The 12,024-nt window shown below is 33.0% G+C and overlaps 2 protein-coding genes and 1 pseudogene across 2 annotated transcripts; 1 reads left to right on the plus strand and 2 right to left on the minus strand.

Annotated features, from left to right (window-relative positions):
- Nucleotides 3,458-4,802, minus strand: LOC109128351 (annotated as a pseudogene).
- Nucleotides 6,332-8,138, plus strand: LOC104736545 (flotillin-like protein 2). Its single transcript, XM_010456545.1, has 2 exons — nucleotides 6,332-6,737; nucleotides 6,924-8,138. The coding sequence occupies exons 1-2, from the start codon at nucleotides 6,377-6,379 to the stop codon at nucleotides 7,958-7,960; spliced, it is 1,398 nt and encodes a 465-aa protein (XP_010454847.1). The 5' UTR covers nucleotides 6,332-6,376; the 3' UTR covers nucleotides 7,961-8,138.
- LOC104736546 lies at nucleotides 8,462-11,180 on the minus strand. The gene is made up of 8 exons (XM_010456546.2): nucleotides 10,594-11,180; nucleotides 10,438-10,505; nucleotides 10,137-10,341; nucleotides 9,933-10,030; nucleotides 9,744-9,813; nucleotides 9,320-9,391; nucleotides 9,014-9,127; nucleotides 8,462-8,718 (listed from the first exon to the last, which is right to left on the minus strand). Exons 1-8 carry the CDS (start codon nucleotides 11,011-11,013, stop codon nucleotides 8,659-8,661), a joined length of 1,107 nt encoding a protein of 368 aa, XP_010454848.1. The 5' UTR covers nucleotides 11,014-11,180; the 3' UTR covers nucleotides 8,462-8,658.

Genomic DNA, 12,024 nt, shown 5'->3' on the forward strand with positions numbered 1-12,024 from the left:
TACTTTCAATTGTATGCTAATTATATTATATGTGTGTTCTCAATAAAATTTGACATGTGTAAGAAACAACTTAATTTATTAAGCATGTATATTAATCAATAAATAATGAATAACAAGATTTTAAAAGAATGACATAAGTTATTTACAATAATTTTAGTCGGATATAAATTGTATTTATCGTTTGTAATATAAATTATATTGTAAGTAAGTACACAAAAAATTGAAAGGAAATGAACTTAAAAAGATTTTTTTTAATACATGATGTGTATTAGTATAGTTTTACATGTTTTATTTGAAGATTTTAATCATGTAATAATATGAGAAACCTGAAAAAGTTTGTAGGAATGAATTTTTGGTTAATTGATGAAAATTGACAAAAGTATTACTTATGAAATTATGACATATAGAAGAATAATATTTACGATATTATTTGGATTTCCATAAATTTTGAGGATGTTAACTGATTTTACTGATTACTTTTACTGTTAAATTTAAAATACTAACTAATATAAATATTATCTCATATGATGCTCATATTATGTTGTTATTAAAATTTTAACTCTAATCCATGAAGAAGTGAATTATGGTTTTACGATGAAATAGATAGTTAAATGCATGTAGTAATATAGATATTATCTCATACTAACTAATATGATTTTAATGCATGTAGTAATATGAGAAACCTGAAAAAGTTTGTAGGAATGAATTTTTGGTTAATTGATGAAAATTGACAAAGTATTACTTATGAAATTATGACATATAGAAGAATAATATTTAGGATATTATTTGGATTTGATTTTACTGATTACTTTTATTGTTAAATTTAAAATACTAACTAATATAAATATTATCTCATATGATGCTCAAATTATTTTGTTATTAAATTTTTAACTCTAATCCATGAAGAAGTGAATTATGGTTTTACGATGAAATAAATAGTTAAATATGATTTATAAACTGAAAGTCTAACGATAAAATTTATTTTAGATTAAAAAAATTTCAAATATTAATATATATCATTTAACAAAAATCAAATGAGAATATTAGTAATATTTTTATGTTTGATTTTATAATTTCAACACATGTATTTATGTAATGCATATATTAAAACATAAGATAATTCAAAATAAATTAGAATTTATAGGAATGAATATTCAATTATTTGATGAGAATGTCTCTATATCTTTATATATGTTTTTATTTTATAAATTTCACTCATTTAAAATTGATTATGACATGAAGTAAAATTAGTACTTATAAGATAACAACATAACAAATATATCTTAAATTTTGCCAAAAAATAATAATAAATAAACAAATTTATCTTAAATAATGTTGATTCAATTTTTTTTTTTGTGAATTATATTTTGTTAATATTTATTTGTATTTTCAATTCTTACTAAGATATAGATTTGATATGGTGTATTAATTGTGTTTGATATAAAAATATTTAGTTCTCTGCATTAGGATGAAATGTGTAATTAAACTTAAAATATAGTTTATCATGATGGTATAGATATTTAAATGGTACTCTATGTGCAATAAAAGTTTTTGGGTAAAAGCACAAAGATTAATAAACAATAAATATTATGTCATTTATAAAACTTCAACCAATAGTAAAATATACTGCATAGTTCAAATATTCATAAATTTTTATATTAATAAAAGTTTTACATTTTTACCTGCGTAATAACGCGGGCCTTATCTAGTTTTTATATATACGGCAAAAATAGTCCAGTGAATTTTAGATGGAAATTAAGGATTGGAGAAGAAAATGTGAATATTGATATGATTCTAGCACGAACAAAGAAGATGGTGGAGAGTGGAGACGATCCGAATGATAATTCACCATTAATGGTATAGATGTTAAAAGAAATTGTTATGATTTGAAATTATGATTCTTCTATCATATATTTTAAAACATGTGTTAGTTGCATTAAGTCATCAAATAATACATGAAATTAATATAACTCTAGCTTTTTCTGCATTTATCGTGATTCAAATTTTCAAAAATAGACATATATTACTCAAGCAATGAAGAAAAATTGTTTGTTCAAAGTCTGACATCGACTAAAAGTTCTTGATAATTGTTTAGAGTTATATTGTAAATATGATCAAAATGAATCTAAATTTGAATGAGCAGCTTAAACTTAACTTGCCAAATTTAAAAATTTGTGTATTTATTCAAATCGTTTAATTAAACCAGATATAATAGATTTTAAATTTTGAACATTTTCATTATAAAAAGTTTAACATACCACGAGATAGAGTTATATGGTGAGACCGGTTTGGACCGATTTTAATATGAATTTAAAATATCATTAACTTGGTGCTACAACACGGTTAAATCATCAATTCACTATTTTGTTAACACTTTCAATATTAAAATATTAGACATATCGAATTAAGTTGCATAAAATATGATTATGCAAAAATAAATTTGTCCCATGGTGTAGCAGGAATTATATCCTAGTAAATATTAAAATACAGTTAACCATGAATAAATATTTCTAATACAAATGTATCAACATAGACAAAGAATTATAATAAAAGACACAAATTTCTAATAATAAACCTATTAAATAATTTAAAATTAAATATATATTTTACAAAAATTAGAATAAAGATACGCAAATATAGAAGCATATTTAAAATTGATTAATATATATATATATATATATATATATTATAATATGTTCAAAATTCTTTAGTTGAATAATAAATTTGAGAGATTTTTTTCAAACTTAAAATGATGTATGTTAAGAAATACATATTGGGTATAAAATGGATATTGAAATTCAAGTTATTTGGATTCATCATAAAATAAAATAGCGATGTCAGAAAACAAAAAAAAATTATAGTTATTGATTTAAAAATTATATGTCGGTTTGGTTTTATAAAAGAATAGTTAGAGTTTAGTTTTTTTACAATTAAACAAATTTATATGTCGGTTTGGGTTTACAAAAGAGTAGTTAGGGTTTAGATTTTACAATTAAACAAAACTATATGTCGGTTTGGGTTTACAAAATAGTGGTAATTAGGGTTTAGATATTACAATTAAAGAAAATTATATGACGGTTTAGGTTTACAAAATAGTAGTTAGAGTTTAGAGTTTATATTTTATAATTAAACAAAATTATATGTCGGTTTGGGTTTATAAAAGAGTGGTTAGAATTTTGATTTTCTAATTAAACAAAATTGTCTTTCGGTCTGAGTTTATAAAAGAGTAGTTAGGGTATATGAAATGAGACAAATCATTAGTTCAATGGTTATAACTACTACTATACAGAGGAAATTTTCAGCTTTGTTTTTTTTGGTCTTTAAATTAAAACTTGATTATTAAAGTAATAAAAGTGTTGCACAAAAAAAAAAAGTAATAAAAGTAAAAAAAGGTACAAAACAAAAGAGCATAAACGAATAGATAATTAAGGAATTTAAGGTTGACAAAATGACATGCTCATCGCTTACACCTTTTATGGTTTGGACCAAATCGCTTAAACCTTTTAGTTCTACGTCTTGGCCTTTTAATTATCCCTTCTCTGTCTGAATTATCTGTATCTGTGCCTGAACTATCTGTATCCCCAAACGGAGCAGGGATTGACTTGAGTAGTTTTAAATCGTTAAGGCTAAGATCCTCGACGTGGTTTACAAAGGTGCGAACGCTACAAGGTTTCTTAAACCCTTCACCAAAACCTTGGATTTCAACACGTCTGGGGATTGAAGTAGAAGACATAAAAGGGTTGTCCACATGTATACTTGCGCATCGAAAACACTATTTCACCCGAAGCGGTCGATCCAGCGAAGGAAACTTGGTGACGGAAGAATTTATCATCGGTCCAAGTGTAGGCATGTTTCGACCATTCCTGTTTCTCTACATTCTCTAGAACCCACAAACGCAACTCATTAATGACACCAATGTTGCGCTTATTCTCCCAATAAGTGTACACATCATCCTCCAAATGAAGAAGCTCATGAATGTCGACATCATCCTCCCAGTAAATCATAGCTAATTTGCCCTTGTAGTTTATCAACCGACAAATCCTTTCTACGTAAATAAAGGTGAATCTTTCAGACCAAACATCAAAACAAACTATCACATAATCAGTCGGAACATTATGAGATTTGTTCATGTGACTATAACCAGACAAGTCACCACCTAAGTAATACAAACCCCATTGATGCATACCCCATCACTCTTAATATCATGTCGTAAGGGACATTTTATCTTTCTCCATCTCATATTTCCAGCTCTAAATGTAAGAATTCTTTGATGACCAGGACCAGATGGGTAAGCCATAAACAATGCCTTGTATTGCTTGTCAATCGGATCAAACCCGAAAAAGCTATACGCCTTTCTGTAACTATACCGTTGAGGCAAGATTGCATACCGTCCAGTGTTGGGGTTACATATCACAGGTCTACCTTGGTATCGACAACCATGGAAAATATTTTAGGTTAGTATAATGATTGATCGTTAAATTGTCTGGAGAGAACTTCGCATGATATTCGGCGACTGCCACAAAAGCCGACGACGATTTCTCATATGAATTCTGAAACTGAGGTAACGAGAAGAACCTCCACACATTGATGCCCATATCATCCTCTTCGTTGCCATTTTCTGCGACGGCGAATAAGAGATGTGGCCTAGAGGGCCTGGTCAGGAACAAGTCCTTGAACTATGGACTACCTAACATTGATTCCCATAGCTTCGACACGCAATGAAACCTCGCAACTGAATATTCAGGCAATCTCGACAGTATATTCATGATGAGATCATTCGGTATGGGAGATGATGAAATCATGATAACCTATGTAACGAAGAAAGAGATATGCTAACTTATATATCAAGTAAAGACCTAGAGAAACGTAGGTGTATATATATACCGAAGAGACCTATAGTTCGTGAAATTGTAATCCGATTTTAGTCGGTTACGTTAAGACTAACAAAAATGGGCTAATTTAACGTCTAAGTGGGCCGCCAGCTTTTTTGTTGGGGTTTTAGTAAACCCATTGATCCCACAATTTTTTTATATAATATTTCTTTGGCAAGAAAAAAAAGTCTTGGCATTAAAGAAAGAAACGTGTGACTTTATTCCATGGCAACTTAGGCTTCATGTTGAAAGTCTTGCCATTGAAAATTTGAAATGGAATCTTCTATCAGCTTTTGATATATATTTTGCTTGACAGGTGATAAGCGATAGATCCTCACATTTAGACAAAGTATACAAAACTCATGTTCTTAAGACAAAAATATTAGACAGCTTGGAGACCAGTGTGTCTCTTGCGAACCAAGTATTGTAAGCAGTTAAGCTCCATCTATGAAATGAATCCTGTAAAATTTATATGGAAAGACTGACTAGGAGAAGAAAATGTGGATCTCAATATGATTCTAGCATATTTCTATTAATTAAAATGTATATAGAATTGAAAAATTTCGCATACAACTCTTAAGATTAAGAGGAGATTATAATGACTATAAGTATTGGAGATGACATAAACAAAGAAGATGGTGGAGACGATCCGGATGATGACTACATGAAAAAAAATGTGGTTTGGCATTAGCCGGAGAACCACCATGGTCTTTGAGAAAACCTGTGAGCTCAGCTAAAAAAACACCAGAAGTTTCTGGGATAAAATCGATAAGCATTTCACTAAAGGAACCAATTAATGAAGTAGCCCTTGTTTAATACTGCTTCTGTATCATAAAGATTAATTTTTCTAGGATTTTTTTTTGTATCACAAAACATGATTTCTTTAGTGTATTTAATGCATTTTCATTCTTAAAATCAAATAACTAACTAATGTTTTTACTTTTATAATAAATAATTAAATATAAACATGCAGTTGAATAACAAGTGTAAGAAAAATATCAATAAATAAATATTAAAACGAATATAAAACAAAAGTAATTAATAATAATACAACATTTATTATTTTTCTTAATCTTGGTGAAAATCCTAAAAAATCATCTATTATGATAGATAGGGAGTATAAAATATTAAAGTTGCATTTCCAAATCGATGCTTTAAATAGAACCAATTCCATCGTACATAGATGAAACTTGCCATGCGACAAGAAATTTGCGGATCTGAAGAAGTTCATGGATGAAACTTCTGAGAGTCATCTTGACATTATCTACATAAAAAAAAAGTCAACAATGAAACATTCTACTGAATTTTCCTTTTAGTTTTGTATACATATATACACTTTTGTGAAATTTCTTGATCATTTCTATGACAGTGACAGACAAAGTCTTCTATCATGCAGACGACTATACTATATATATAAGCAATTCTCACGGAACACAAAAAAGAAGAAGTAGCTACTCATTCACAAACTTAAATCAATATAGATCAAACCTTTGATCCTAGACGACATGTTCAAGGTTGCAAGAGCGTCACAATATTTGGCGATCACCGGTGGTGGTATTGAAGACATCAAACTATCCAAGAAATCATGGGTGCTTCCATGGCAAAGGTGCACCGTCTTCGACGTTTCTCCGGTGAACTACACTTTCAAAGTTCAGGCCATGAGCGCAGAGAAGCTCCCTTTCGTTCTTCCTGCCGTTTTTACGATTGGACCTCGTGTTGATGACACTCAAGCGCTTATCTTGTACGCTAGGCTGATTTCGCCTCATGACAAACAGTCTAATCACGTCAATGAGCTTGTTGAAGGTGTTATCGAGGGAGAAACTCGTGTTCTCGCTGCTTCCATGACCATGGAAGAGATCTTCAAAGGTAATCATTTATTTTATATCTTTTTGGTAGAAACATTAGGTTTTATTTCAACCGGGGTGGTAACAAAACCATTAGGCTATATATATGTTCATTAGAATAATACATATTAAACACTTCTTGCTGTCTACACATATTTTATGAAAAAGGTTTGGTAATAAAGGAGTTTTTGTTTTTATGATTTTAAAGGGACAAAGGAGTTTAAGAAGGAGGTATTTGATAAGGTTCAACTAGAATTAGACCAGTTTGGTCTCGTAATCTACAATGCTAACGTCAAACAGCTCGTTGATGTACCTGGACATGAATACTTCTCTTACTTGGGTCAGAAAACACAAATGGAAGCAGCAAATCAGGCGAGGATCGATGTGTCTGAGGCCAAGATGAAGGGAGAGATCGGAGCCAAGGAACGAACAGGGCTTACGATTCAGAACGCCGCGAAAATAGATGCGGAGTCAAAGATCATATCTATGCAGAGGCAAGGAGAAGGGACAAAGGCGGAGATCAAAGTGAAGACTGAGGTTAAAGTGTTTGAGAATCAAAAGGAAGCTGATGTGGCTAAGGCCAATGCTGAGCTTGCTATGAAGAAAGCTGCTTGGACCAAGGATGCTCAGGTGGCTGAGGTTGAAGCCAGCAAAGCAGTAGCTTTGAGAGAAGCTGAACTTCAGACTCAAGTCGAGAAAATGAATGCTTTGACTCGCACCGAGAAGCTCAAGGCTGAGTTCCTTAGCAAAGCTAGTGTTGAGTATGAAACCAAGGTTCAAGAAGCAAATTGGGAATTATATAACAAGCAGAAGCAAGCAGAGGCGGTTCTTTACGAGAAGCAAAAGCAAGCCGAGGCGCAGAAGGCACAAGCAGACGCAACGTTCTACTCAAAGCAGAGAGAAGCAGAGGGACTTGTTGCCTTAGCCAGTGCACAAGGGACTTATCTCAAAACTCTCTTAGACGCTGTTCAGAATGACTATTCTTGTCTTAGAGACTTCTTGATGATCAATAATGGCACTTATCAGGAGATAGCTAAGACTAACGCGCTTGCGGTTAGAGACTTGCAGCCCAAGATTAGCGTTTGGAACCATGGTGGAGAACAGGGGATTGGTGGTGCTGGTGGGAGTGGGAATGCTATGAAGGATATAGCTGGACTTTACAAGATGTTACCTCCAGTTCTTGATACGGTTTATGATCAGACTGGGATGCAGCCACCGGCTTGGATGGGTACTCTGAGCAAGTGACGCCACCTCAACAGCTAAGAGGTTGATGTCATGCACTCATGGTTTGGTCGTTTACCTGTGCTTAAAGATACACCAAGAAAATGTATATTTTTTTAATCGAGTTTGAAGACTTGGCTTATTCTTAAGTGTTTTATATTGTGTATATTAAAATGAAATAAATATGTGAGACAAATATAAGAGAATATTCAACACATTTTGTTTGAACATTCGAAATCAACCAAAAAAAAAAAAAAAGAAATCCGTAAAACCTGAAATTGTGTGTTTGACAAAAAGAAATAGTGAAAACCAAATATTGCATAATTTTGTACATGGGTTAAAAACAACATTTTAGGAATTTGCAGAAATGTTTTGTAGTATACTAGTACGTTTATATATGTTCGTATTGATTGGTGCTTGGCTTATGTGTGTTGTTGATATCAACTTGTTTGAAGTATAGGCTTATTGTAATTTACCCTTCGCCGATGCTCGAGGACATCAAAGTCTAGTAGAGATCAGATAGAATTAGAGAGGTAAAAATGCCAGACAAGGGCTTCTTTTGAAAAGCTATATATTTTACAAACCTAACCATAATAAACAAGAACAAGCTAGAGAGCAGAACAGAGAAAACGACAACGTGTTTTGAAGAGAAATGGACAACTCACTGATACATATAGATTAGACATCTATATCATATGAACTGTTTCTCGCTCTCTCTCTCTCTATGATCCCCAGTTTGGAATGTTGGCCGTGGCTTCATTAATCATGCTCACTAGTGTTACCTGCCAATACATTAATGAAGAAAACTGAGCTCTGTTTGTAATCATAGGTAGGATTTTACAAGTGTTATCATGGACCGGAGTGGTCAGTCTGGCCATAGAGCCCACAGACTGGCCAAACCGGCTTGCGGTCAGGCCTGTTTTGCATTTGAGAAAATCAGGCCTGACCAGGGCTCAGCTGCTCATCTCGTGCCAGCTTCCAAACCCTTTAGGGTGGAACAGGCTAGGCAAAACCCAACAATAACTCTAGTCTAGGAAATTTGTTTTCAGAAGATGAAAGCAGGACATGTAAACATACCACGCTTTGTGAAACACCAGGTGGAGGCATGGTAAGGTTCCTTGGTGGTGGTGAGCGATCATACGATCTTTTGTCAAATCTCCATTCCCCAATTTTCCCATAGGTTAGTTTACCCTGAAATCACCACACTCACTCTCTTATCAATTTCAAATCTACCTTGTAATGGTCATTTCCCACAGCTGTATATAAATTAAGTTCAGATCTTGGCAGTTAGCAATGATATGCTAATCTCAATAATCAAGTCCTCAAGTTTGTAATCATCGTTTCCTAATGTTCATTGATCATAATCAGAATTTGAAAGTTTACCTTCATATCGAAGTCACATCCATAAGTGTAATGTATGATGTACTTGTCACCAACCTCTGTATCCCATGGAGGCTGATACATACCACAAACTCAATTAAACCAAAGTCCATCATCTCCTTAGTTAATGCATCAGAAAAATTCTTATCCATGTAACAAGAAATAACATAAGGTCCAGGATATAACTATTCCACTCCTATAACTATCCATGTAATAATGGAATTTCAACAAAGTTCATGGAAGTTTTTTCACCCTTGGTCACACAATAACGCACTCTAAATTAACATTTTCTTGGAATAGCGCAACTAATTATTCATTTTCTATCATAATAGCTCATGCAAATAGGCATGGTTCCTCCATTCATAACCGCCACACAAATATAAACATAGAAATTTAAGAGAAAGCCAAAATGTGTGTATAGAGTTACCTGAATCATGAAGTCTTTGTGTAGAGTATTGCGAACACCATGCAATGCAGATGAAACAGCATAAGCATACCTATACTTCCAGAAAAAAAGATAACAGAAAATTTCTCGTCAAGTCTACTCAAGTGACAATCTATACAACACTTTTGATTAAAAAGGAAAAAAAGTAATCCTATCAAAAAAGATGTTTACATTTCAAGAACCCATCCAAAAGCCTTATCTGTTTCAGGATCTTTCTTCATAGCCAAAGAAACATTCATCCAAGTTGGAGCAATCCTCTTTAAAGCATCCTAGAAAACCACAAAAAAAATCTAAATCTTTTAGACAGACTCATTTCCCTTTTAAAAAACCTGATCCCAAACTGTTCTTTCTAATTCTATGCAACAAAGAACAGACCTTTCCAACAATGACAGGAGAGTTTCCTATTGGGTCGATGTTAGTCACAGGTCCTTTCTCTTCTGAATAATACTTCCTCAACACCTTCTCATACTTTTTCGGCTCAATGTAAAAAAAAGGGAATGCAGCTCCAACAAGCTCATCTTTAGCTAAATTTGGTATAGGTTTAACAATGATATGATCAGGCTCAGACATGAGAATATAACTGCACACACATACACACAATCAAAACAAACATATCAGCACAAGAATAAGAATATCTGTAAAACCATGAAAAAAAAGTTCAAAAGCATCTCTCAACTCTTCTTTAATATCTGTTTGTTGAAGCCATTGTACAAATGCCCCTGGCCTGTTCAACACTACATAGCCCTGCCAAAAATTCAAAACTTTTTTACTCAAAATACAAACTCAAATTGCATTCACAAATCAAACAAAAATCAAAACTTTTAAGGTTTACCTGATCCATCCCAGCAGGTAAAGGCTGAGCAACAAAAGTAGGAATCTCATCCATATACTGATCCGGTTTACCGGAATGCAAGATCCGGGTAAACCCACCCATTTCAGAACCGGGTCCAGCGGAAGCCTTAACCTTTTTGAACCAGTAGTACATAACTCTACATTGCCAAGTGTTATAGACAGAATCAGACGCCGTCACGGCCGTGTGGAAAAGCCTCGTCCTTTTGGGATCAGTGCGGATTCTGGATCCGCCGCCGCGAGGTAATTCGATGACTGGGTCAATGGAGTCATCGGAGGAGGAAGATCGGCCGGGGAAACCTTGTTTGAGAGGAGCATTAGCGGAGATGATGATGTTGTAAGTGATGAGAGCAACGGAGAGGGTTATGAGAAGTGGGTAGAACAGAGTTCCACCACAACCCATTTGAGAGATTGAGATTGGGATTGGGATTGAGTTCGTTTGTTCAACAAAGTCTTCGTCTTTCGTCTTGTTCTGTATTATATTCTCTAAGTTGCCAGTTGGTGGAATGGTGAAGAAGATACCAAATAAGATAATAATAACTTCTTATAGATTTGAGAGATTGGGTTTGAGGGGAGTGACTAAATCTATTAACATTATGTTTCTTTTTATAGAATTCAGTTAGTTTGATTATAGTAAAACTAGAACTACATTCTTTAGTTACTTTTTACACTAGGGATTTGGGAAAGGGGAAAAAAATGGAGAACAAGTGTGAAGAAGGTAAGATTTATGAGATATTTCAATAGACCAGTGGTCTTGATTGCCCTTTTGCTACTTGAGCATGTCTTAATTTCCTAAGCAAGTTTTGATTATAAATCGAAACAGTCGCCAAACAAGAGATTTCATACATTTATTAACATGTTGAAATAATCTAAAACTACTCAAAAGTCAAAACAAGTTTGGTGTCCACTGAAAAGTTGACCAACAGCGATCACATTTTATTGTAAAAGAGTGAGTTCCATTTAAGAAATCTAATAGACCCTAGACTAGAAGTCTCTATTATTTGGCTAGTAAACTTCACTTCTTAGCCTCTCCCCTCTGTAATTCGGTACTAAATCTAATATATGCACTTATGTTTTATAACTGAGTACAAAAAGTCTGAAATTGTAGGGACCGAGGGGGAATATAACATAATTTGAAAGAAAAAGAAAAATGGAGATGTTTTTGGTTAACACCACCAATACCATTATAACGAACAATCAAAACCTCAGAATAAAATTACCACTTACGTACCAAAAATAAAACTATCATTCTCCAAAAAGTGTGTTTTCCACCCTTTGCTTTTGCGCCAGTAATCTCTCACTCTCTCTGCATCAAACACCATCACATTTTAAAGTTAACACAAACCAAATGAATCTCTTTAGTGACTGACTACTCAGATTGATTTTTCATATTTACCCTCTGTCGTTTCGACTC

This window comes from Camelina sativa, chromosome 13 (assembly GCF_000633955.1).
Source record: "Camelina sativa cultivar DH55 chromosome 13, Cs, whole genome shotgun sequence".
Classification (NCBI taxonomy): Eukaryota; Viridiplantae; Streptophyta; class Magnoliopsida; order Brassicales; family Brassicaceae; genus Camelina; species Camelina sativa.

Coding starts and splice junctions, on each gene's coding strand:
- LOC104736545 (XM_010456545.1), top strand. CDS start 6,377: ATGTTCAAGGTTGCAAGAGCGTCACAATATTTGGCGATCACCGGTGGT. Junction 6,738..6,923: donor CATGGAAGAGATCTTCAAAG/GTAATCATTTAT, acceptor ATGATTTTAAAG/GGACAAAGGAGTTTAAGAAG.
- LOC104736546 (XM_010456546.2), bottom strand. CDS start 11,013: ATGGGTTGTGGTGGAACTCTGTTCTACCCACTTCTCATAACCCTCTCC. Junction 9,814..9,932: donor TTTGGATGGGTTCTTGAAAT/GTAAACATCTTT, acceptor CTGGAAGTATAG/GTATGCTTATGCTGTTTCAT. Junction 8,719..9,013: donor CTGGTGTTTCACAAAGCGTG/GTATGTTTACAT, acceptor ATGTATTGGCAG/GTAACACTAGTGAGCATGAT.